This window comes from Alosa pseudoharengus, unplaced genomic scaffold (assembly GCF_046254945.1).
Source record: "Alosa pseudoharengus isolate Yale_2024_CS ecotype anadromous, Long Island Sound unplaced genomic scaffold, YU_APseudo_1.1 YU_APseudo_1.1_scf_4, whole genome shotgun sequence".
Lineage (NCBI taxonomy): Eukaryota > Metazoa > Chordata > Actinopteri > Clupeiformes > Clupeidae > Alosa > Alosa pseudoharengus.
Genome location: NW_027468774.1, coordinates 30,977,773 through 31,004,686, shown reverse-complemented (window position 1 = coordinate 31,004,686; position 26,914 = coordinate 30,977,773). Strand labels below are relative to the sequence as shown.

The window sequence follows — 26,914 nt, the reverse complement described above, 5'->3', positions numbered from 1 at the left end:
TCTCTACCTCTGTTATCTACCTCTGTTTACCCTTGGGTCACTTTGTTGAGGGATTTCCTTTATCTGCTGTTTGAACAGATATTAGCAGAGGCTCTGATAAAGAGGCAAAACCAGGCACATAACTGAAGCGTTCCATTCTCGTAGCATCTGCTGCAACAATTAGCCTCCACTATAATCAATGGAACTGACTACACCAGAAGTGATAGTGGTGCGTACGTTCGGAAAAATTAGACCAGTCTTCTAAAACTATTTTTACGCTCTGCAAACGTAGCACTTCAGTTGTGGACCTGGTGAAGGCCGGGTGTAAGCCCATAACTCTCAGACCATTAACTATGAACTAGTTAGTCATGCCCTAAGGCAGGACTTATATCTATACCCAAAACACTAACCTGTGACCTAATGTTAAGCCTTTAACTCACAAACTAATCTGCAACTTGCCTTTTAAACTTATAGCTTTAGACTTTGTGTGCACTACAGGTATGTAAGGTAATGAGCGAGATTGTAATAATTTGTAATGGTTTTTAGTCTGTCAGTACTCTAAACAAACATGAGTACTAAACATTCTCCTGAAAATAAACGTGAGGTGCATTGTAGTATGGGAGAGGCACTGAGTATGGTTTCACATACTGGAGCTCTTCTTGGTTATGTATTTGTGTAGTCCCACCTCAAAGAGATACAATATAATGGCCTCACCCCTCCTGGGTGCCTGGGCCACTTCTCTGAGGGTGTTCCTTCCATGGACTTAGTTTTCACTTAGACAGATTTAGTCTCTTATGCCAGGGTTTCTTCTTTCTGTGTCTTACAGGGCATTAAGCCTGACAGCTTTCTCAAAGTCAAGGTGCCGGAGCTGAAGGAGATTATCGAGGGCTGCATCCGCATGAACAAAGACGAAAGGTAACCCAGTAACACTAAACGCCTCCAGCATACACACTGAGCCACACACACTGGTGTAGAATGACGTGAGTAAAGCATGCATGAAAGGGTGTATAAACGCATATACACACACAGGCACACACACACACACACCTCACATACACACATGCAAAGATGAACTCTCATAGGCCAGTTCCAAAGTTCAGGCACCAGTCTGGTGAGTTTTTTTTCCATCCTCCACATGTGTACAAGAGCTGTGTTATTGCTCTGGTTGTTCCACTGGCCAGGAAATAATGGCGTGTCCTGCACCACCCTGCACCCCCTCAGCAGCTGTCCAAAGAGAACCAGTGTCCGCCGGACAGTTTCACCTCAGTTCTCTCCCAGTGCGCCCCATTTAGCGACACCCATGCCTAAATATAACCCCCAAAAATGGTGACAGGCAAACAATCCCTTGATGTTGCTGCGTTACCAGGCCCCAGGGATATCAGCTGAACCCCCTCTCAGCTCCTCTTCCTGGTTCAGCCTCTTCTCTGGCACCCAGCCAAACAAACGGGGCCATGGGGGAGCCAGTCGGAGTGCCCATGTCCTGCCTTTGAGAAGTAGGTCAACTCATGACCCCACCAGCACTGGAATATGAAGCCGCCATGCACCAAATGTGACCTACTCCTATCATCCTTGTGAAGTGTGTGGTGTTTTTCCATCTCACCCTGCCTCACCATCTGCCTCCTATCAGATACTCTCATGGCATCTCGCCGGTCTGCAGAGATCCACACGTAATGACCCAGTCACCTCCTGTGATAATGATGATGATGTTCATCACCACCATAGTTAATATGATCAGAAGTAGCAGATGTAGTATAGTCGTAATGGACAAACAACACCTCTATGTGAACAATCCTGTTATCCTTTTGATCAGCCTGGAAACCAGCCTGGTTTTTGAAAAGTCTTGCATCCATTTCATTGAAAGAGTCAGGCAATTGTTATTAATCTGAATCTGAATCTGACCTGAAGATCTTCTGGAAATCCATACTGTATCTTTCTTTTGGTGTGTGTTACTCTTCTTTCAGTGTACAAGGCCTATTTGCCCTTGTTTAGTTCCAAATCTCATTTAATTCACAGTTGATTTGGCATTTGGCAAGCTTATGTGTTTTCAGCTTAACTAAACTGATCTAAACATGAAGTACTGGACAGACGCCTTAGCTGTATTGTAATCATAATGCCCTCAAGGTCAGGACGTTCAGCCCAACCAAAAGCTTAAGTGACTGATGCACTGATTGAGCCACTTAAAGCGATGGTTCGGAGTAATTTCACCCTAGGGTCCTTTGCACCATGACCCCGAGCCACACCCTCCCAGAACCTGTTTTCCCTTGGTCGAACCCTGGTCGAGTAGCCCTGTCAGAAACTAATGAGTTTCTGCAGGCGTAATGGAATCAACTTTTATCTTGTAAATTACCCCACTAATAATGCCCTGAATGGTACGAAACTTCTACAGTATGTTCTTTACTCATAAAACGAGGCATTGAAAAGTTTGTAAGTACACCAGGAGTTTATTTAAATAACACTTTCCTGATGGATGCTACTATCTGCTACTATACCGCTGCGTCAACGTTATTTTCGTGATTTGGGAAAAGCCCGTAAAAGTCCTGGCAGGAAGCATGCATAAGGATGTAGATCCAGGAATGCACTAATATTTTGTTCGTAGTACCAGTTTGCAACAATTATTAGTTAACACTAAGTTGTAAACACTTCGGAAAAAAATATATTAAAAACTGGATATACCAAAAAACGTTGATGTAATCGCTTCCTGCCAGGACTTTTACGCAGAGGTGGGAGTAAGTCACACATGTGCAAGTCACAAGCAAGTCTCAAGTCTTAACCTTCAAGTCTCAAGCAAGTCCAAGTCATTTTTTGTGACAGTCAAGCAAGTCAAGTCAAGTCATAGCTTGGGTCAAGCAAGTCAAGTCAAGTCATAGCCAAATCATTCAAATTCATGATGATTTACCCACGTTTTCATTTTAAAATAAGCTACAATAGGCTAGTTATGAACTGCTGGAGTTTTATTTGTAACAAACTCAAACTCAAAAATTAATTCAAGCCACATAGGCCCTACATCTGAACGGAATAAGATGAAATGTATACGAATAAAAATAAATGTAGTTCAAGTAGACCTATTATAAAATAGCCTATTATTGTATTAATATGCCTCAAATATTAGGTAAGCTACATCAAATCATGAAAATATATTCAAACAGTTCAAGTTACACCTGTACTGACCTGTCACATCTCCAGGGCCCCAATAATGTTGAAAAAGTGAACTAATCAATCAATCAAACGCTGCCGCCGACGTCACTGCCAATCTTTGACAAGTGCAATGGGTTTTAGGAGGGTTTAGGACCGTCTATGCTATATATCATATTATACATAGCCTAAGCCTAACATGTGAAGTAAGCTACTTTTCTATGCTGATTGCTGGCAGTTTGCTAGGCCTACTTACTGTTGTTAGCCTACTAGGCTACTAGGCTGTAACAGGGACGTGTTTAAGAGGGAGGGAGAAAGAGAGGCGCTTACTTTAGGTTACATTGGCAACATTTTCGCTAGCATATCAAGATTAAATTTAGACAAGAAAATGTTTCACTTTGCCATTTCACACATTTTAACCTAATATGGCGTTAACTACAAAGCATAATAGATTCAAAGCCAACTCTTAACATGCCTCAAATTTGACAATAGGCTAGGTTTCTAACACGACTAACTTCTGACGGATGAAAATCAATGTGGTGGTGGTTATGTCGCTAATTTGCGCACTTGCAGACTGCTGTTCATTTCTCCTTTGAGTTGTCAGATACATCATCATCCAAACATTATTATGTTTTGGTATAAACGTAGAGCCTTCCATATTGGCAAGTTAGCCTACCTCAGTCTGTCCCATTTGATCTGGCACTTGCTGTTGGTCTGTCGCGTCACTTGGTAACAATGACAGGTTCGCTCGCGTGACACATGCAACAGCACCTAAGCCGACTTTCTAAAATCGTAAGGTTAACTCCTTAATATCTATGAAAAAAATAAAAAGTCAAGTCATTTCAAGTAATTTGTCTCAAGTCTAAGTCAAGTCTCAAGTCATGAATAGCAAGTCAAAGTCAAGTCAGGTCAAGTCTTTTATACATGTTGATCAAGCAAGTCTCAAGTCCTAAAAAATGTGACTCGAGTCCCCCATGTCTGCTTTTACGGGCTTTTCCCAAATCACGAAAGTAACGTCGACTCAGCGGTATAGTAGCAGATAGTAGCATCCATCAGGCAAGTGTTATTTAAATAAACTCCTGGTGTACTTACAAACTTTTCAATGCCTCGTTTTATGAGTAAAGAACATACTGTAGAAGTTTCGTACCATTCAGGGCATTATTAGTGGGGTAATTTACGAGATAAAAGTTGGTTCCATTACGCCTGCAGAAACTCATTAGTTTCTGACAGGACTACTCGACCAGGGTTCGACCAAGGGAAAACAGGTTCTGGGAGGGTGTGGCTCGGGGTCATGGTGCAAAGGACCCTAGGGTGAAATTACTCCGAACCATCGCTTTAAGTGGCTCAATCAGTGCATCAGTCACTTAAGCTTTTGGTTGGGCTGAACTTCCTGACCTTGAGGGCATTATGATTACAATACAGCCAGGGCGTCTGTCCAGTACTTCATGTTTAGATCAGTTTAGTTAAGCTGAAAACACATAGGCTTGCCAAATGCCAAATCAACTGTGAATTAAATGAGATTTGGAACTAAACAAGGGCAAATAGGCCTTGTACACTGAAAGAAGAGTAACACACACCAAAAGAAAGATATGGATTTCCAGAAGATCTTCAGATCAGATTCAGATTAATAACAATTGCCTGACTTTTTCAATGAAATGGATGCAAGACTTTTCAAAAACTTTTCAATGCCTCGTTTTATGAGTAAAGAACATACTGTAGAAGTTTCGTACCATTCAGGGCATTATTAGTGGGGTAATTTACGTGCTAAAAGTTGGTTTCATTACGCCTGCAGAAACTCATTAGTTTCTGACAGGGCTACTCGACCAGGGTTCGACCAAGGGAAAACAGGTTCTGGGAGGGTGTTTGGCTCAGGGTCATGGTGCAAAGGACCCTAGGGTGAAATTACTCCGAACCATCGCTTTAAACACTTTTCCTGATTTCTGAATGAATATGATCTAATGTGATTAAAACAGTGTGTGTGTAATTCTGTCTGCATACAAAATATTACTTGATGCTCAAAAATACACTTGTGTTGTCCGGCAGCATTGAAATTAGAAGTTGACATGTTTGTGGCACAATTTTTGTTGAGTGTATGAGGGTGTCCATTCTGAGCCTGCTTTTCAGGCTTTTTAAAATAACATGCTTCCTGTCTCCGGGGCACTACTCACGACTCACTGAAGCTCTTTCAGTATTTCCTCTATGAAGGTATATTGGGTGCAAAAGTGGCGAGCACATTTAACTGCAGATTTTGCATGTGCACGCTAAAGTCATAAATGTGTAACAGTAAAGTTTAAGTTGTACATATTTTTTTTTATATCTTGTTAACACAAAATAGGGGCTACCGGTTCACAAATCCTTTTTACAGGTACACAAATCCTATCCTGTGAGTCACAACTTTCAAGAGTCACGCACTCGACACTTTTGCTCCAATCGTTGCAGCGCAGTTGGTGCGAAACACATTTGCACATCCGTGTTTCATAATCTGAGAACATGCACAACATTCGTGCATTTGTAAACCCAAATGTGAACTAATGCATCCGAAGTTGTGCATCTGAGAAATAATTTCTCATTAATAAAATTCTACAGATCGCTTTGATTTTCTTGCACGACTACAAGTCAATTGATACAAGTGCTCGAATCTGCTTCTATGAGTGACGATACTTTTGCTCCTGGCTAGGTGATATAATAGGAGCAAAAAGATTTGTATGTGTGCACGTCGAGCGAATCGATCGAGAAAACAAGGCGGCCGGATCTGGATCCTGGATCGCGCTCAGACTACCATTGCCTGCTCATAAAGTAAGTAACCTCAGTATGTTTCCTTATCAATGAAGGACACACGATTTAGTTTTTCTTTGCACAAAGCGAGGAAAAAAATGTTGCGGTGTGCGGCGTTAAGTTTTACGACCTTATTTATTCATAATGTCTGCACAGCAAACAATTGCTGCCTAGCACTATCCAATAGTCTTCATGCAAGATCAGCTGTTCGAAAATTGCAGAACGATTGTGTCAGATTGTGTGTCCTAACGATTTTGGACGGGCAGTGTTATATTTCTGTACTTCTAAACTAGTTATTTATCTAGCGATAGCTATTGATCTGGCACTGGAGGATTTAGCAAGCAGGTAAACTAAGCTAAACATAGCTGTCATGATAATGTAAACCAACAAACAAGATAACTTTCTTCATATTATTATCATGTTACTTACCTTATGAGCAGGCAATGGTAGTCTGAGCACGATCCAGATCCGGCCGCCTTGTTTTCTCGATCGATTCGCTCGACGTGCATACATAAGTATCGTCACTCGTAGAAGCAGATTCGAGCACTTGTATCAATTGACTTGTAGTCGTGCAAGAAAATCAAAGCGATCTGTAGAATTTTATTAATGAGAAATGATTTCTCAGATGCACAACTTCGGATGCATTAGTTCACATTTGGGTTTACAAATGCACGAATGTTGTGCATGTTCTCAGATTATGAAACACGGATGTGCAAATGTGTTTCACACTAACTGCGCTGCAACGATTGGAGCAAAAGTGTCGAGTGCGTGACTCTTGAAAGTTGTGACTCACAGGATAGGATTTGTGTACCTGTAAAAAGGATTTGTGAACCCGTAGCCCCTATTTTGTGTTAACAAGATATAAAAAAATATGTACAACTTCAACTTTACTGTTACACATTTATGACTTTAACGTGCACATGCAAAATCTGCAGTTAATTGTGCTCGCCACTTTTGCACCCAATATACCTTCATATTCCTCAGGCATCACTCCTGCAAACTCTTTATGTGTGTATGTGTTGTTTTGTGTGTGTGTGTGTGTGTGTGCAAACTCTTTCGGGTCTCGGCATCTCAGACAACCAAAAGACATTACTTTAGGCGCAACATAGTCTTTAGTCTGAGGCTCACTCGTGCAACACATTTCAAACACCACCTGTCACCTCCATCCTGCCTCAAATAGTGGATCAAATAAATCACATTTTTCTGTCTGGTATCAAAGTGTGTGTAGACATTAGACAAGAAGACAGCACATTTTTCTCTCTGGTGTATGTAAGTGTGTGTGTGTAGACGAGCTGTGCTCCCCCCGTGTCATACTGTTAGATCACCGTCTGTCCTCCTCCTCCTTCTCTCCTGAGACCTTTCTGTACCAAACACCATTACACTGATATACTACTGCAGGGACAACTGAGGTGATTTTCACTGTGTGGTGTAGTGAGACACCTGTTTTTTTACCCTTACTGACTCCGACATCACCCACACAACTTCACTCCAACCTTCACACCCCTCCTTGACAGATAAATGGGTAGAGCTTCCTCTCTCTCTCTCTCTCTCTGTCTCTCTCTCTCTGCCCCCCCTCCCCTCTCTCAATGGCTATTTTTCGCTATAGTCATCCCAGGAACACAATGCTCCAAGCATCCAACATATTTTATTTAAACATCTGTCCTCACAGACAGAAGCCCTCTATTAAGCCCTCTATTATCTATCTTCTGTCTCTCTCTCTCTCTCTCTCTCTATCTCTCTCTTTCGCTCTCTTTCTCCCTTAGCTATTAGCTACCACTACCAGCTACCATGACTTCTTCACTTCCACACTGTTCCTCTCTCGAACAAATGCATGTAGGTTTGAATCTTTGCCATGTTGTAGTTTCTTACACATCATCTGCCCCCCCCCTCCCCGCCCCTCTGTCTCAGCTAACCAGCTAACTCTTACAACTCTCCATCACAGACAAATCAACATAGTAGTCTGAAGCCCTTTTGCATTGCACCTGCGGAAGCCTCACCTTTCTCTTCCCCTCCTCCCTGGACGTCCTCAGGTACACCATCCAGGACCTGCTGGAGCACACCTTCTTCCAGGAGAACAACGGCGTTCACGTGGAGCTGGCCGAGGAGGACCACGTGCAGAAGTCGGCCCTCAAGCTGTGGCTGCGTATGGACGACACCAAGAAGCTCCATGGCAAGTACAAGGACAACAACGCCATCGAGTTCCTGTTCGAGCTCTACAAGGACGTTCCTGAGGAGGTGGCCCAGGAGATGGTGAGTCAAATCAAATAAGCAGTGCCTTCAAGGGTTCTCTTGTGTAAGTGTCTGTGGACAAAACACAACAAGTAGACAGTATTCTCAGGGTTTCGTGGCTCGCTCTCTAAGGAGACTTTCAAAGACTCCAGTTAAGCATGCTATCTGAAGGTTATATTATTCTGTGCACCTGAGAACCTTCAGCTCACTTCACTTCACTTAATAGTATTCACTGAATCAATAGAGTTGAAATGAAAGCGAAGTCAAGTAACTGTGGAAACAGAGTTCATTTTAGGTGAATTTCTTGAGGGATTGGATGTGTTTGGAATTGAGTCATTTTTTAAAAGGAAATTGAGTTTTAGAGTGCATTTATGTCATTGCCCACCACTTAACTGATTAAGGAGCAGAATGATGCACAGAAGTAAAAGGAAGAATGGGCTTTGATCAACATTCAAATTTTCAGCCATCAGAACTTACAGTTGTAAACTATGTACGGGCCTAAAATATTAGAGTGCAATTTTATTATCTTTAATTATACATTGTTTCTCATAATAACATCTTGATAACTACCTTAATTTTACCTCATCCATTCTTGAACTGGATTTCCTAACAGTAACTCATTTACTTAAGGATGTTGTTCAATACTTCCTTTTACAACAGCCGGTAATGGCCAAGGCTATACTCTTGTGTAGACAGGGCATGTTTGTCAAGAAGGTGGTGCTGTTTATGTTGGCGCTCTTTACTGATGCACTTAAGACTGGACCCTCTGTGAAGGTCAAAGGTCACAAATAGAACCTCTATGCCAAAGGCATTCCTCCGCCTCATCACACTAATAAAGAATGAAGTGCTACATCACTCCTCCAATACATACATACTATATCTCTCTATCTACCTACCTCCATCTGTATCCCTCTGTCCATCTCACTCTGCCTCTCTCTCTCTCTCTCTCTCTCTCTCTCTCCGTTCACACCATTTTTGATATTGTTTGGTCTCTCACTGTCTCTGACACCATCATGTGTCAGAGACGCTTACTTTTACATCTTTCACTGTTTTTTTCTGGTTTTGGTCTTCCCCTCTGTTACTTTCTCTTTTGGTTTTCTCATCACTGGTTCCTCCTGACTCTCACTCTCGCTCACTGTCTCACTCACTTCCTCTGGTTTATGTCTTTCTCTCTGTATGTCTCCTGTCATCCTTTTATTTCTTTCTGTACAGCTCTTTCTCACTGTGTAATCCCCCCCCCCCCTTTCTCCCTGCTGCAGGTGGTTCTGGGTTTCGTCTGCGAGGTGGACTACAAGCTGGTTGCCAAGGCGATCCGCGACCGTGTGACGGCCATCAAGCGCCAGCGGGAAAAGCAACGCCGGCAGGCAGAGGAAGCCCAGCTGCGTCGACAGGAGGGGGTCATCGAAGAGGAGCCGGAACCTCTGCCTGAAATCGAGCCCCCCGCCTCCGCCCCTGCTCCTGCCCCAGTCATCCAATCCATCTCCCCCGCCCCTAGGACCCCTCCCTCCACCTCCTCCTCTTCCTCCCAGCAGTCCTTGGATGCCCCCTTGCCCTCCTCCTCCACCACCACCGTCACGGCCCCTACATCCCCCCACATGCCCCCCACGCTCACCATCTCCGGCCCGCTGCCCTCACCCACCGTGTCTCCCGCCAGTGGCTCCATCGACTCGGGCATCAACGCCAGCTTTGCTACCGAGCCCGACGAGCAGGAGGTGGACCAGCAGCCCAGCTACAACATGCGCCACTCCAGCTACTCATCCGCTACATGTGAGTGAGAGAGTGTGTACACACACACAAACACATACTCACAGACTCACATGTAGTCATACACATAAAAATAACATCCACCACAACATTTACACACACACACACACACACACACACACACACACACACACACACAAACACACAAACACACACACACACACAATGAGTCCATCTCTCCCAATTATTTATGAGAGGTGACTGCTTTACCCGCCTGGTCAAGCTCCAGCACCGGGCTTCATTTGGTTATCTGAGACAGACCCTGTTTCAGAACATCCCGCACAGCATGTAAACACCATCTCTATATTGGCTTCACTTAAGACACGTCTTAATTACTTATCCTGTCAGGCAGGGCTACATCTCCCTGACAACAACCCAAGCAGGACCATAACAAGGCCCCTAAGCCCCATTCGCCCAACCCAAACACTTCCAATATCCAAAGAGCTTAGGATGTTTACACTTCAGTCATGCCACAGGATGGTCATTTTTATTGGACACATATTTATGTTTTATTATTACTAATGTCACTGCCGTCGTAACTCACGATGGCATCATAACAGAAGCACAGAAGCCCCTATCAGTAAACAGCAAGGCGTAAATGGCTACTGTCGTAATTTAATACATTTAGATTTTAATGACTTGTTTTTTTGTTTCGTCTTGTTTATTGTCTTCTTTCAAGACCCATCAGACACATAATGAAAGAACACAGTGTGGTGTGGTGTGACTCTGTGTTTAATGTGCTTGGTGTGGCTGGTATTCACTAAGCGGAGGAGAGACGACGTCACTGTGGTGGTGATGCTGCCGATGCTTGTTTATTTCTGTGGCTGTCATCTCTGTCACTGGAGCTGGATGTGAGTCTGGCTTTACAGCACTGCCCTGTATAGAGGTGTGGTGCTAGGGGCTTAACTTTAAACAGTTCAAACAGTTGTGCTGCTATTTAAAGTGCTTGTTTGTGTGTTTGAGTTACATGTTATGGAAATATATCGATCCCATTGTTCTAACTGTTTGCTGTTGTCTAAAGGTGTGCTTCTCTCTCTTCCTTCCACATTTTGTTTCTCTTTCTCTTTCATCTCTCTCTCTCTCTCTTTTTGTCCAGCCTACTATTTGTTTATTTATCCATCTGTATGTCTATAATAATTCCCTCTGTCTGTTGCCATGACAGCCGACTGCGAGACGGACGGCTACCTCAGCTCCTCCGGGCTCCAGGAACACTCCGAGGGCCCTCCCCAAGAGGCGGCCCCCGCTGCCCCCGCACCCGTCACCTCGGCAACCGCTACCGTGGAGATGCCTCGCCCAGAGAGTCCGTCCCCTGCGGCTGGACCGGAGGCACCAGTACCAGCCCTTCGCTTCCCCTCGGTGGGTAGGCTGTGTGCAGGGGGCGAGGTGAGGTATCCCTACCCCCAGCGCCACACTCCCAACATTCCAGAATGTTCTAGAACCAACAAAGATGGCCAGGATGACCTCTTGGCTAAGGAGCCTACTCAACAGAGTACAATGTTCATGAAGTGACAGTTGTGTAGTGACAGCCTGAAATAAGCTTGAATTCCACTGTTTGACAAGCACAACAATGCAGTTCAGGCTTTGCAACAACAATTCCCTTTCCATCAGGAAAGTCAGCAGAATAACTAAACAGTTGCATGCACAGCATTGCATTGCATAGCACAGCACCTTGATGAGGCAAACACTGCTGTCATTTCTTGTCGTCTACACAGTTATCTTTTTGCAGCATTCCAACAGCCTTCTGCTCTATCTCTACCCAAACACAGCTGTCTCAGCCTGCCAATCAGGACTCAAAGTAGTAGTATGTGATGAAAAGGCTAGTAGCTCTAATCCTTTTGGATGGTGATGCAAAGGAACATAGTCTTCTTTGTCTTCAGCTGAACTATTGTGTTTCTGTAACAACCAGAATGTACAGGTTATAAAGACATAATCTTTTTTGCCTGTAGGCTGTTCTTGGTTCACATTGTCTCTGACATCACTGAAAACCTGATAAGTTAAGCTTGTGTATGAACATCACACTGAGAGATAGTGATATTTGTGATGTGTAGCTTCCCTGTCATAGGAACATTGTTTCCTTTTGGGACTGGCTAATTAGCTTGAGTGTTTACCAAATACCAATAGATCTTAGCAACACTAACGATTGTCTATGACACTCGTTAGCAGCTCTCCAAATCCGATGGCTGCAATCCGCTAACACAGCCCTTCTGTTTGAATTTACACAGCCTTTCTGAGCGACAGGGATAAAAATGTCATTGATCACTTATTCAGTGTCTTGTGCCCAGCGTCTTTCAGGCTTAATTCATGTGAGGTGGCTATGGGGCTGGCAGGGGCCATGGTCTTGGCAGAAGGGCTAAGTGTTAGCACATTTGCTATTAAATCCCCAGGATCATATTTTCCAATGTGTTTTTTTTTTTTTTTTTTTTGCTCGATCCCATTTGAATTCTGTTTGGCTGACTGGCTCCGGGCTGCGTTCAAGTCTCTTCCATGCCCAGAGAATGGGCAGCGCTTCAGCGAATACGCTCAATAGCTTGCATTGTTAAGACACTCAGTGCGGCGTCCCACAGGAGATGTGTCCAAGCTGTTCTTCTGCTTTGAGTAGTGAACATTAAAGCCTGGTTCTAAATGACTCAGATGTCACCTTTCAACTTGGCACCCTGCAAAACTGGACTGAGGAGGCTGTCTAGGATACAGGAGTGGATTATGGCACTAAATCAAACCGGCGGCATTTAGGGCTTTTGCAAGTGAATCTTTGGGGTTCATGCCTTGAGCTGTGTAAAACGCTTTGAAACAGTGTCTATAGTTAATACTGCTATAGAAATGGATATAATTCAAAAGAATTCAATCTGACTCCTCCCACCTTCCTCTTGTTTCCCACAGAGCATTGCTGTTTCACATACCGAGCGGCCAGGGTCAGGATTTGGCAGTGGCTTCAACTCACCTGTCGACAGGTAACCTCGGCCCCCTCCTCTTGTGTTGAATGTTAAGACATAGTGGATGTGGGTTAATATGTCAGTATTACTGTATGTGAATGTTTGTCTGTTTATATATGCGTGACTAATATACGTTTACGAGTGCATGCGTTTATGTATTAAAGGGGTACTGCCTGTGTGTGTGTGTGTGTGTGTGGGTGATTTGGCTTAAAGCAATATATGTTACTCAGACTTAGATTAGAAAGATGGGTCTGACGTCAGCAGTTTGTCCCAGTGGCTGAAGCACTTTAACACTCACTGATCTGACTGCAGTCACGTGTGTGTGCATCTAATAGAGGAACACTTCCTGGCATACTCTCTCTCTCTCTGTCTTTATATTTCCTCTCTATCTCTCTCTCTCACTCACTCACTCACTCACTCACTCACACACACACACACACACACACACACACACACACACACACACACACACACACACACACACACACACACACACACACACACACACACACACACACAAGAGGTGGCAACATTTCCTGTGTGCTTCATAACTGACAATGCAGCACTTCTTTGACACTAATGCAGTAGGAAATATCCATCAGGGCGGCATTAATGGAGTCGTACCTTTAATGCCTCCTGCAGCTGGGCTCTTATGTTGACGGCTGGATGTGGCTCTCATGCGTCCTGCTCTCATTGTGTCTGTAGACGGCTCTGACTTACTGAGAGAGAGAGAGAGAGAGAGAGAGAGAGAGAGAGAGAGAGAGAGAGAGAGAGAGAGAGAGAGAGAGAGAGAGAGAGAGAGAGAGAGAGAGAGAGAGAGAGAGAGAGAGAGAGAGAGAGAGAGAGAGAGAGAGAGAGAGAGAGAGAGAGAGAGAGAGAGAGAGAGAGAGAGAGACCAGTGACACATGGGGGTAATGGCCAGTAGCCCTTTCATTCATAAAGATTCTGAAGGTGAAGATGCACAATGCAACTTTTTGAGAAATGTTTGCTGGGAAAAGGTTTGGCATTGTTGTTTTGGCACGTCCCCTTTGTTATTGGACAACAATAAAATATATTTAAAAACTGGTTGCCCTGAGCTGTTGATGATTGAGAACTTTAATCATCAGTAGGCAAATTATCAGGATCGTCCAATCAGAACGCATGGAACTGGTTATGTGGTTGCCCAGCAACATTTCTCAGGAGTAGAGTCGGTGTGCATCATTATTGCATATTAATATGATGCTCCAGAGGATGCCTATGCCTTATGGGGAGATAGTATGTGTTTTCCTCCTTTGGTACAACTTGACATCAATGTCAGGGACGTGCAGCACAAGAGGGCTGTCTGCTCGCAGTGAAAAGGGGTCACTCATTCCACTCTTCACTTGAACAAACAAGCACTCTCATTGAGAATGGGATTGGGGAGGGAGGAAGGAGGAAGAAAAGAGCCATGTTTGCTGCTCTCAGAGCAAGCCTCATGTGTCGGGTCTCATCTGTGCACATGAGCTCACTTCCTGTCACGCAGACAGCGGATGACCCAGGGACAGACCTCGCCCGTAGCATTGAATGATGTGATGATGCGAACATAAACAGGCTCCAAACTTTAGGTGTTAAAAGCACACGTTTCTCTGTTGTGTATGTTTTTCAATTGAATCAAAGAAAAAGCTGTGATCTGCCTCCTATCTCAGTACACCTGCATAGAGAAATGTTACAGGTAAAGAAAGACAAATACACAGGGCTTAAAGTTCTCAGGCACTGTGCTGAATTCTGCCATGGGCCTGACCTTTTAAGATTTGAAAACAGACATTTACAACTTTTCTGATAACTTCAAAAGAAAACATGAGAACTTTAAAGCCAAGTTTACATGAGCCAAAGACTCAAACCAATAAAGCAGTCCACAAAATATGGACAGAAATTTACCTGCTGATTTTGACACTCGTTATCATCTGCTCATGTTATCATTCGCTGGCTTACAGCACTATAAATATTATTGTAGGCCTACTTCTAAATGACATTCCCTGTTCAGCCTCTGTGTTTACTTTTGTAAGGTAGCGTGCTGTGTTGTTGATATTGATCATGTATGCATACAGGTCAGTTCAGGATCACCACCAGTACGCACTACGCACTGGAGTAGGAGTCTGACATGTGAATATAATAATGTGAACAGCTACCGTAATTTACCAACTATTAGTCGCGGTTTATATATTGATTTTGCAAAATTTCTTCAGCTATGAGGTTAATACTTGGGGGCAGTTAATATATTAATACGGTTTTGTTTTGTTTTTCTTTTAACTTGCATAACACACTGTCCTGTGGCTTATGCACAATGTGGCTAATACACAGGAAATTACTTTACATAAAAAGTCAAATTTGTGCAAAAAATCTGAATTGAGCACTAAGGCTTGCAATGTAAACATATCTCTTTTTTTCTCTCTACTCTCATCAGCTATGCCTCTGATGTTACATCTGGCTTGAGTGATGGCTATGAAGGCCTATCAGAGAAAAGTACAGAAGGTGTCCCCAAGCGCACAGGCAGCAAGCTCCTCAGGAGGCGGACCCGCTCTCGCCTGCGCATCACTGGGGTAGGTGATCTAATCAGTCAATCAAGAATTTCAAATGATCACCTATTAACTGAACTATGCTTAATCAATTTAAGTTTTTACTCAGTTACTAGTGTCCCAATTGACAATGCAAGCACACATTTGTTTATTTGTTATCAGGATTGTTGTAGTTAAATAAAATAAAAAAATAACATATCAAGCTGAGACTCTTGTTGGCACTGATTAAGTACTATTATTTACCTTTATCTTTACTTTGAGATTCATCAAAAGACAGAAACATTTAGCTCTGTGGTGCCATTGCTCTGCTCTGCTCCTTGTTTGATGGGTCTCCTTGTGATCTAGTGCTGACTATTTATCACAAATTAGTCATTTGTGTGTCTGCTGATATACTCCTGATGTGTGAGATGATGTTTAAGAAAGCAGATGTTTTTGACAGAGCAGTCTTGTGGTGGGTGGGTGTTCTCTGTCACTCTCTGATAAGGTCGGCTTTGAGTGTTTTGATTCACTTCTCTTGTGAGTGTTTTTTGTATGGTTATCTGATAAAGTGCACCCGTTTTTATGTGTGTTCTGTCTTGTCGTAGAAAGCTGAACATGGGTTATGTGTGTTGTTACTAATACCTATGTTTAATATGTGTGCTTTTTTTTATTTGTGTCTGTCATGTTGTGTCATGTTGTGTCGTGTCATGTTGTGTCATGCCGCGCGCGCCTGTGTGTGTGTGTGTGTGTGTGTGTGTGTGTGTGTGTGTGTGTGTGTGTGTGTGTGTGTTTTCTGTAGCTGTCTGATAAAGTGGATCGGGTGGTGGAGTGCCAGCTGCAAACACACAACAGCAAGATGGTGACCTTCAAGTTTGACTTGGATGGAGACAACCCTGAGGACATTGCTGCTGTGATGGTGAGACACACACAAACACACAAAGACCGACAGATACACACACACACACACACACACACACACACTCTCTCACACACACACAAACAGAAACAGGCACACACAGCCAAACACAGACAGACAGACAGACACAGACACACACAGAGAGCCAAAAGCATGAGAATAAGTCCAGAGACCCAGCTGTTTGTATGGTTTAGAGTCAAACTCTTTCCAAAACAACAGCATATGAGGTGTGTTAGTGCAGAGTGTGCACTATGGGAGGGTGTGTGTGTGTGTGTGTGTGTGTGTGTGTGTGTGTGTGTGTGTGGTTTTAAACCTGTGGACATTGCTGGAATGTTGGCATGCCCAGTATCTCTCATTTCCCAGATTCCCATGACCTCAGCAGTTTCATCACAGACACACACACACACATTTTGTAACCCCATAAAGCTGACGACAGACTTAAAGACTCAGATGATAGCTGAATGCAGGTTGTCACGTTTCGCACACACTAGACCCACTTACATATTGTGTGTTAGAGATAGTGTACCTTCCGTGGTGTTGTAAAACCATGGGAAAAATCTAGGTCAAGTTTAATATAGTCAGGTTTCTTAAGATGGTTTTCATACACACACACACACACACACACACACACACACACACACACACACACACACACACAGGGTATTACACAATGTCTGGGAAATAGAACAGGTTGAAGGAGAGCAGGTGTTGCTTAGGTGTTCCTTATCTAGGGTGGCTTGCTGCAATAGCACCCAATCATAGATAAAGCAACTGAATGTGCGGTGACAACAGACGTACCATAGCCTGTCTTCTGGCTCTCTGGGAATGACCCCGAACCTGCCCCAGCTGCAGGGCCCTCAATAGCTAAGCCGCTACGTGAGGCATGGCCTGGCCCTGGTCTGGCAAGGTGCTGGGCCAGATCCATTCGAAAGTCGGTCACTTCGTAATAGTCAGCCTATGCGTTTTTTTATTATTTGATGACAATGGAATTGGCAAAATGCCTAGTGGTGCTTGTAAAGAATTTATAGTATAGATGATTTTGTATTTGATTTGAGACATACCCATAATAAGTCATGCACCCTTATCCACACATGTAGGCTATCATGAGCAAGAGGTGGTTCAAGTGGTTGAAGTGGTTAAGGCTTGTCACACACAGTAGTTGAGATTGGAGCCAGTCTGACCATGATCTTCTCCTTAGTGAGTCCCCTCTCTCTGGTGGGAAGCTGATGGAAAATGATGAATCCCTATGTTCCACTGACATGCAATAGTGTGTCAGTGTCTCTTGCACTGGGAGAGGGGAAACACTAGCTGAAGGCCTGTGCTAGTTGATGATCATTTTCCATTCATTTCCATTCTTCTCTCTTCTCTATGTGTGTGTGTGTGTGTGTGAGTGTGCGTTTACAGGTCCACAGAGAGTTCATTCTGCCGTCCGAGCAGGAGGGCTTCATCCACCGTATGTGTGACATTATTAAGAGAGCCGAAGCTCTGATGAGGAGAGAGCCAATCGGATTCCTGCAGGGGGAGGGCTCTCGGCTGCCTTACCTGAGTGGAGCAGGAACTCTCTCTGGCTCACAGGTGAGTGACAGGAGATTTAGCCTATCAGTGACAAAAATTGTGAGTCCTATTGCCCCCCCCCCCCCACACACACACACACACACACACACACACACACACACACACACATATACTCCTCCTTTGCACATTACTGCTCACTTGTCATAATGATTATACTCACCCTAATAATATCCATGACTATCATCATCCTAATGATTGACACTGCAATTATTCAGTCCTGAAGGCATGGGAGCCTGTCCATTCTTTATATCAGTGCAGATGACACAATCCTTACCAGAACTATCTTTATCCCTCTAGATGACTATTATAGTGCATCGGTCATCCTGATAAATCATGACAAGTGGTTGCTGCATACATGTGCAATAGGTGCATGACCTTGTTCCTTAATCAAATAAAGAATATTGAATATTAATATAGAAGTGTGATGTGTGATGTAAGCCTTGTAGCTCTTTAGCCTGTAGCATTTATCCGAAAGCAGTTGTCTGTCAAAGCACTCTATTCTCGGATCAGTGTATATAGCTAGCTCTGTGGTTAGCTTGTTATCTTCTTGTTATCAACCCTCTTGGTATGTGCTCTGTGATATTTCATCCCAGCGTCCCTGAGTCTTGGCTTTGGCTCATGGCCAAATGGCAATCATTAGATGAGATTAAACGCTTACCTATTGCCTGAGATTACAAAAATGGATCAAAGAATGGATCACATGACATGACACATACTTACCTACACCCACACACTAGCAAACTCACCCACATCCATGTTCACATACTTACAAAGAAGACACACACACACACACACAGTCTCCCCAGGATAGGAATTGTACATAAATAGTCTTCTTAGTAGTCTAATTGTAACAGCAGTGGTATATTTAGATATTCGTGAGTCAGCAATCAGTAGCCAAGATGGCCACCATCTATTGACAGCCTCAGAGAGTCCCATCCATATTGATAATAAGAGTTCTGTGTGTGTGTGTGTTTGTGTAAGGAAGTAAGGAGGTTGGTCATTAGGATCCCTGGGCAAGCTGCTGCTGTTTCTCATTTAGTTAAATTTTCTGTGGCAGATCTCTCCTATCTCTGTCTGTCTCTCTCTCTCTCTCTCTCTCATTCTCTCTCTCTTACACACACACACACACACACACACACACATGCACGCACGCATACACTCACACACACACAAACACAAACACACAAAAGCACATTCACTTTCCTTTGGTGCCCCATTTGTCTTTTCAGCTCGGATGAACAGATATTGATTCTCTTTGTCTCTGTTTTGCTATCCGTTTTCATCTTCTCACTTCCTTGCTTTGTTAATATCTCTTTCTCTCCCTCCCTCTCTCTGTCTCTCTTTCTCCTTTTCTGTCTAACTTTCTTTCTATGTCACTCTTATTTCTCTCCTGCAGCCTAACCTCCATACCCAAGGCCTGGCACGGACACACTCCTCCTCCTCTCTGCCAGGTAAACCTCAGTGTTGACATTAACCTCAGACCCATTACCTGGTGCTCACCTGTCGCTCTCAGTGTGTATATGAACAACATATAGCAGTACACTTAAATGGAGATTAAGTAGTCACTTCACTAATTATTTGTGTGTGTGTGTGTGTGTGTCTGTGTCTCTGTCTGTGTGTCTGTGTCTGTGTGTCTGTGTCTGTGTCTGTGTCTGTGTGTCTGTGTCTGTGTCTCTGTGTTCTTGTCTCGTAGACTATGCGGCGGGCAGTGTGGACCAGGCGGCTCAAGGCTCCTCCCTGGCCCTGGGCGGAGACTTCCTCCTGGATCCTGACAGACTTCCCCTCACGCGACCCCTCCGCTCACAGTCCTTCCACACCACCTCAGGTAGGACCCCGCACACCTACGACCTTTCACCTCCGTCACCTCTAAGCCCAATACACCAGGTGTCTCAGGTACACTGCCACTGCGATTCTGAAGCAATTTCGACACCCAATCGGTCGGATCTGACAAATTTCTGACTCGGGCCGAATTCCTGTCCATGCAACATCTGATTAGGAGACGTACTGTAACAATGAACGTTTCAGCTGTTGCTGTGCTGGAATGTAGTCAGCTTAAGCACTTCCTCACAGGCATGACAACTAGAAGGTTTTGTACCATCACTGCCTTTCAAAATCACAAATCACAGCAGATATTTTTCCTCTGCTATCCCCGTTACCTTCATGACAGAGATACTCTTTTGGAATTATAGAAGTACAGCCATTATCAGTTAAACATGTGGTGTCATGGCCCGTGTCATTGAACATCTTCAGCTCTTCTATTATTCAACAGCACAGTAAAGATGGAGAAATCAATAGATGTTTTACTCTGTTTGATCATAGTGAACGAGGGTGAAAGTTGGCGATACAACATCCTCTGATATGAGGTGTGTGTGTGTGTGTGCGTGTGTGGCTGTATTTCATTATGTAAGTGAATGTAGGCAAGGCAGTTTAGTTGAGGTTTAACTTTCAGGTGGGAGAAGTGAAGTATGATGTAATCCTCCTGATGGCCATAATAAGACAGTAGTTGTGCACCACTAAGTGCTCCATAAGACTCAGTGTGTTGCTTGTTCAATTATCTGTCACTCTCGCAATCCCATTCCTCCTTCCAATTCTTTCCTTCTCTCTTTCTTTCTTTCTTTCTTTCTTTCTTTGTTGTTGTTTCTTTCTCTATTTCTTTCTTTCTATTTTTATCCCTATTTTGTTCTCTCTCTCTCCCTCTTTCTACTCCTCTTTCATCCACTTCTCTCTCATTCTGACTCAGCCACTTTCTAAACTCCATTTATTTCTCTGTCAGTTCTACATCTTTGACCCCCACTCTCTGTTCTTTAAAAGTCTCAGATCAATCCATCTCTAACAACTGCCGATTGTGTGGACAGATTTTTTTTTCTGAACGGACAGAATATTTCTTTTCATATATTTATGTTACATAACCACTGGGGTGAGCCATGAACGACACGTTTTTCAGAATGTCGTCTCTACCTCCCTCTTTTCCCCCTTTCATTGGGTGCTCTTTCACTGCCCCTTGGCAAACTCTGGGTGCCATGGCAACAGTTCAATGACGTCAGCGGCGGCGGGTCGTTATGTGACGTCACCTTCAGCTCCCGGAATCCTTTATCACCTGGCGAGCCGGCTGTAGGGAAGGAACGGGTGGTCGTCGTGGAGACGGAAGAATGACTAGCGTTGTCACAGGCGGTTAGTGATCGATGTGCTTCCAGGAGGGTCGTCCCAGGTGGCCCGGACAGGGACACAGAGCAGGCGGTGGAGCGAGGCTCAGGGTTACACATGCAGCAGGCACAAGCACACACTCTGGACATGTCTTCTCACTGTATGAGGCTCTTGTGAGGCTCTTCTCTCTTTCTTTTCTCTCTTTTTCTATTTTTCATTCCCTGTTTGTCTCACGTGCTCTCTTTCTCTCTCTCTCTTCCCAGGCTCCTCTCAGTCCTACTACCCCGGAGCCTCTACCCACTACCATCCCCACTTCTCCCACCCCGACTCAGTGCCTCTGCTGGTGCCACCCATGGCCCAGTACCCACAGCAGTCTCCCTACATGCCAAATGCCCACTACCAGCACCTCTACCTCCAATCCCAGCAGCAGCAACAGCAGCAGCAGCAGCAGCAGCAGCAGCACAACCCAAGCAAGCTGCCCCTGGCCCCCTCCACCCTCGTTAGAGTGCCCAGCACCACCAGCCTGGCCGCAACCACCCCCTCCTCCTCAGCTGGGCCAACGGGAAAGCAGGTGGGGGCGGAGGTCATGATGGCGGGCGACGGAGCCCACCTGTCCCCCCCGGTGGGGTCATTGAGCGCGGTCAGCCAGCAGAGCGCCATGTGGCCCTCGGACCAGCAGCCCCTCTTCTCCCTGGCCAACGTGCTCTCACTGGCCATGAGTGTGGCACAGTCCTTCATGCCGCCCACCTCCATGCCCAGCGGGCTCAACCCGGGCTTCCACCCCCACATGGGCACCGCGCAGGCCGGGTACCCGCCCATCTACGCCCCCCAGCACCAGCTCCCTCCAGGGCCGGGCAAGGCTGACGCCGCTGCCTACGCCCAGATGCCCATGCTGGGGCAGTACCTGGACATGCACCAGTACCAGGACGGCAACCTCCCTCAGATGGCCTATCAGATGCCCATGCATGAGGTCCTGGAGGGGGGCTACAACGCTAGCCGGCCCAGGGGGGGCTCCATGGGAGGGTTAAAGGTGAACACTCCCCCCGGGGGTCCCCCGCTGACCGGCTCCATGGACGACCTGCGGGCCACAGTGATGAGGTCCAGACAGGCTGGGTTCTCCGACTCCTCTCCTCCTGCTGCCTGTGCACCTACCCCTGCTACTGCCCCTGCTGTTGCCCCTGCTACTGCCCCTACCCCTGCGACTGCCCCTGCTGTTGCCCCTGCTACTGCCCCTGCCCCTGCGACTGCCCCTGCTGTTGCCCCTGCTACTGCCCCTACCCCTGCTACTGCCTCTGCTGCTGTTTTGGCCTCTGCTCCTGGAGCTCCAGTGGGAGCCAAGCCAGGGCCCCAGGCAGAGACTCTTGCGTCCATCCCCAGAGAAGTGAGCCGAGATCGGGCAGGCAGCTCGGCGTCCACATCCCCCTCGCCCGTCACCGCTTCCTCCTCACCGGCTTCATCAGGGCCCTCCAGCCCACAGAACACGGTGAGACACACACACACACACACACACACACACACACACTTATTCACATTCAGACATATACAATAGGAGAATAAATAATCCATCAGACAGTCTGCTCTACAGACTGTTCAATAATCAACTCTCGCTCTGTCTGTATATTTCATAACCATACATCACTCATGACTTACAAGAGAATGTGTGGAAAGAAGCATGTGCTTTCTCTGCCTGACGTCCTCTCCTTTTTTCCGTCTTTACTTTGTTTGTGTTTATGTGTGTGTGGATGCATTTCTCTTTGTTTGTGTTTATGTGTGTGTGGATGCATTTCTCTTTGTTTGTGTTTATGTGTGTGTGGATGCATTTCTCTTTGTTTGTGTTTATGTGTGTGTGGATGCATTTCTCTTTGTTTGTGTTTATGTGTGTGTGGATGCATTTCTCTTTGTTTGTGTTTATGTGTGTGTGGATGCATTTCTCTCCTGTTCCAGGTGACTGCCCACAGTCAGGCTATCCCCATTACTCTTGCTGTGTCTGAATCCAGCAGCAACGTTGCAAAAGGCCGACTTACGCCCATCTCTGAGGGTGAGTTCATCACTGGGCACTGCCCTGTTTTAGCCTGCGTCACGTTTGGCTTGCTGGCTTATGGCCTTCAGCTGAGGGATAGATAATTATCTGAAATGGTGTCTATACATTTACATACAGTGGTCTATTATGCCAAGTTATTGAGTGGTATGAAAGTATGCATTGTATCAGTATATTTGAACACTGAGAATCAGAAGCATAACCAGTCACCCTAATCTGCAGTTTACACAATGGGGCTGGTTAATATAAGTGGCAAAGAGAAGACAATGAACTCATGTAATGTTTAACATACCTTGACCGTACAGAACATAAATCTATTCATAGGTGTATTTGTGTCTGGAATGGAAGCAAATTATTTTCTATGTACAATTAGAAGTATTTTGTGTTTGTATATGATGTTTTACTGGGAGGCGGTGCTCTAAATCATTTAATTAATTTACCAAAATGTTTTTAAAAATATGACCAGGTCTGGTGATGGTTTTGTCGAATGTTTGTTCTCAGGGCAGGATGTAGGTATAAATAGGTTATTGTATAACCTATATCTGCTTTGCCTGCAGCCTGCTTTTATTTTTGCTACCATCTGCATATAACAGCTATGATGCTGGCCTGCTGAAACCTTTTATATCTTCGGTAGCTATGAGGAAAGAACACCGTTGTGTGTGGTGTTGCTGTGGAGTGCTTTCTACGGTAGCATTCCACAGAAAAATTCTATTAAATGCACTGCGAGAATAACCGCGAGACGTGCAGAAGGAGCACACCGCCACAGTGAGTTCACCGAGTCACGTAGAGTTCAGTGAGACACAGAGAGAGGAAGTGCACTGGATCACAGAGGAAGGCAAATAGAGGCACGCCTGGGCCTCGCAAGCCCGCCAGCTACATCAGCCATCAGCTCAACGCACAGCGCTGTGGTTAGGATCTTATAGTAGAGGCCCTAGCAGGTGCAGCACTGCACATTAGTGTGTGTGTGTTTGTGTGTGTGTGTGTGTGTGTGTGTGTGTGTGTGTGTGTGTGTGTGTGTGTGTGTGTGTGTGTGTGTGTGTGTGTCTGTGTGTGTGTGTGTGTGTGTGTGTGTGTGTGTGTGTGTGTGTGTGTATGTATGTGTATTTGCAAACACCACCCAGAGCTTTATTGACACCGGTAAAAGCTTGCTAACATGCTAACTAGAGTCTTTTGACAATACGGTCAGCAATGTTGTTACTGTGTGTTCCTACTGTACGCGAGTGAGAGATTGGAGGGGGGTCTGACCCTCTATGATCCTCTATGGTAGTTTAATGGTCTTTATATCACCATGAGTGAGATTTCTGCCACTCTAAATAGACTTATCCAGCTTTGATAGTTTTTGTTGTGGTTGTCATTGTTGTTGTTGTTGTAAATGTTTTGCAGAGGGGGAAGTTTCCCAGGAGCATTTGGTCACTTCAAACTTTGATGGTTTGTAGACATTATGTAGACAGCAGTGAAGTCTGCCATCTAGTGTATAAGATGAATTCACCCGCTTATTTATCCCCATTTGGCTGTTTTTCCCTGTGTTTTTTTCTCATAAGAAAAACTTTCTCACCTGAAGCCACACAATTTAAATAAATGTTTTTTACCAATAAAATGAAATGTAATTTTATTATCTTAGAAAGAAAGGCGGGTAGGAGGTCTGCCCTTTCCAAGCTGTTGGTGAATTGATATTAATCTTATTTCTTCCATCTCTGTCTCTCTCACACAGAAAAAAGGCCTGTGAGAGTAGGTCGTTTCCAAGTGACCCCAAGTGTGGACATTCCACCTGCCCCTCAAACCCCAGTCCGTCCTCCAACCCCTCCCCCAGTCACGCCTACACCTGCCAGCAGCGAAACAGACAGCAGCACCGAAGACCAGGGCGAATCGGAGACCAGCTTCAGCACGATCACCGTCTCCCCCCCGAACAAATTCGGAGTCTACCCCCCCCACCATGAACGTGAGAAGGAGGAGAGGAACGAGGAGGAGTTGGAGCAGGACACAGAGGAGGAGGAGGAGCAAGAGCAGGGACAAAACCAGGCGGAGGAAGAGGAAGAGAGGGAGGAGGGAGAGAGGGAACAAGGTGAAGGAGAGGAAGATGAGGGGAGGCGGGGCGGCCGGCGCATCAGCCTGAGCCTGTGGGAGGGCACAGCGGGCAGCCCGCAGATGACCAGCGCCCCGCACCAGCCCTGGATGAGCTACACGCGCAGCGCCTCCTATGTCAGCAGCGACGAGACCGAAAGCGACGACGACGGCATGTGGGAGGAGCTACACCAGCTGCAGCTTCGGTGGGTGGAGCTTGGGGGTTGACCACATTTAAAGATGGGGGTCAGGGTTTTTAGATTAACGTCTGCAGGTAAATTTCTCTATTTCGTCTGCTGGTGATAGACAGAATCTCATCATATTTCAGGTAGTTGAGAAGCTAAGGGGAAGCGCTTAAAGTGTAATTCCAGCGAAAATTGACCCAAGGGTGTTTTTCTGCATTAAAAGACATCAAATAAGCCGTGGAGACAGTATTTTTGTTGTTAATCAACCACTACAAAGCTTGCTCCGGTATGCTCTATAGCCCCAATAGCCCTCGCAAACAGTGAATTAGCTAAGGGCCATGAGCGAAATGCTTCCCAAATAGCATTTTTTTAACCAGTAATATTGTTTTAAACAGCATCAAACCTAGTCCGTAGCTTGCTCAAGGTCCCTACACATAAAACTAAGCACCAACAACAACATAGTTAACAATCCAGGAGTTTATTACAGAAGACTGTTAATCTCACAGAAGACTGAGATAGCAAACGGGGCATAACGTCTATTGCCGGAAGGTAATGCCTTATACGGACTTTCCTTCGAGAGGAGCTGGTAGGGGGACAGTTAGTAAGTGTTCTTTTAGTCTTCTGTAATAAACTCTGGGTTCGCTAACTACGTTGTTTGGTGCTTCATTTTATGTGTAGGGACCCTGAGCAAGCTTCTGACGAGGTTTTATGCTGTTTTGAACAGGCTTACACAGGCTTATTGGTGTATGTGGGTGCCTGGTTAGTACTTCTGAGTAGGTGTATGTTATGTAATAACAGCTAGAACTCTATGGGCTTCTCTCAAAGCTTATATTTTTGTGTCTCTTGTTCTGTCTTTCCATCCCTCAAATTCACTGTTTCTTTATCTGTTTATCTCTCAATTCCTTCCTTCTCTCTCTCTTTCTCTCTGTCAGGCATCTGTCTGAGGTGCAGACGCTGCAGGCGACACAGAAGCGAGAGATTGAGGATCTCTATGAGCGGATGGGTAAAGTGCCTCCCCCCGGCATCGTCTCGCCGGCCGCCATGCTCAACAGCCGACAACGCCGCCTGTCCAAGAGCGGCGGCTACTCCTCCTCCCGCAGAAACAGCCTGCAGAGGCTGGACATAATGCCCGCTGCTGGTAAACATACACACACACACACACACACACACACACACACACACAAATAAACATACTCACTCACTCTCTTACATCAAAACAACCACAAATGTGAGAAACAGTCTGTCTATTACTGACTTTCAGTCTTTGTCTTCTGACCCGTTGTGTGTCCTAGGCATCATGCGGAAAAACTCAGTCAGCGGCAGCAGCAGTGGCTCACAGGAGAGGATCACCAAGGGCGTGTCCTTCGCCCCGGACTTCAACCGCATGGTGAGCCCCATACCTCTGACTCACAACGTGCCAAACCAACTTTCTCAGCAGTGTGAGGTAAAAAAAAAAATACACACTACTCACAGTCAGGGATATTCGACTTTCGGGTGAAATTTCAGGATGAGATGACCTTCTCTAAACATTTGAATGCACATGTCCAACAGTTCAATGTTTCAGTACTTTCTGTACTGAAACATTAAATTTCACCCAAAAGCCAGATATCCCTAACTTTTTGTGAGTAATGTATGTGACAACAATGCTCAGGAAAAAACAGCAGGCTGGTTTT

At 45.2% G+C, this 26,914-nt stretch overlaps 1 protein-coding gene across 5 annotated transcripts in view; it reads left to right on the top strand.

Annotated features, from left to right (window-relative positions):
• The window catches only part of wnk4b (WNK lysine deficient protein kinase 4b), an 80,960-nt gene that overhangs the window by 51,899 nt on the left and 2,147 nt on the right, over window positions 1–26,914 (top strand). For 2 of the 5 annotated variants that reach the window (XM_076265862.1, XM_076265867.1), the window contains exons 5-20: window positions 806–894; window positions 7,917–8,136; window positions 9,375–9,882; window positions 11,042–11,262; window positions 12,757–12,827; window positions 15,232–15,367; window positions 16,122–16,238; window positions 17,643–17,813; window positions 19,210–19,264; window positions 19,507–19,638; window positions 21,221–22,440; window positions 22,902–22,995; window positions 24,379–24,423; window positions 24,707–25,262; window positions 26,174–26,379; window positions 26,534–26,685. In XM_076265862.1, the coding sequence (XP_076121977.1) occupies window positions 806–894; window positions 7,917–8,136; window positions 9,375–9,882; window positions 11,042–11,262; window positions 12,757–12,827; window positions 15,232–15,367; window positions 16,122–16,238; window positions 17,643–17,813; window positions 19,210–19,264; window positions 19,507–19,638; window positions 21,221–22,440; window positions 22,902–22,995; window positions 24,379–24,423; window positions 24,707–25,262; window positions 26,174–26,379; window positions 26,534–26,685 (3,993 nt within the window). The remainder of the gene's footprint in view (window positions 1–805; window positions 895–7,916; window positions 8,137–9,374; window positions 9,883–11,041; window positions 11,263–12,756; window positions 12,828–15,231; window positions 15,368–16,121; window positions 16,239–17,642; window positions 17,814–19,209; window positions 19,265–19,506; window positions 19,639–21,220; window positions 22,441–22,901; window positions 22,996–24,378; window positions 24,424–24,706; window positions 25,263–26,173; window positions 26,380–26,533; window positions 26,686–26,914) is intronic. The other 3 variants (XM_076265866.1, XM_076265863.1, XM_076265864.1) reach the window with 3 other exon arrangements.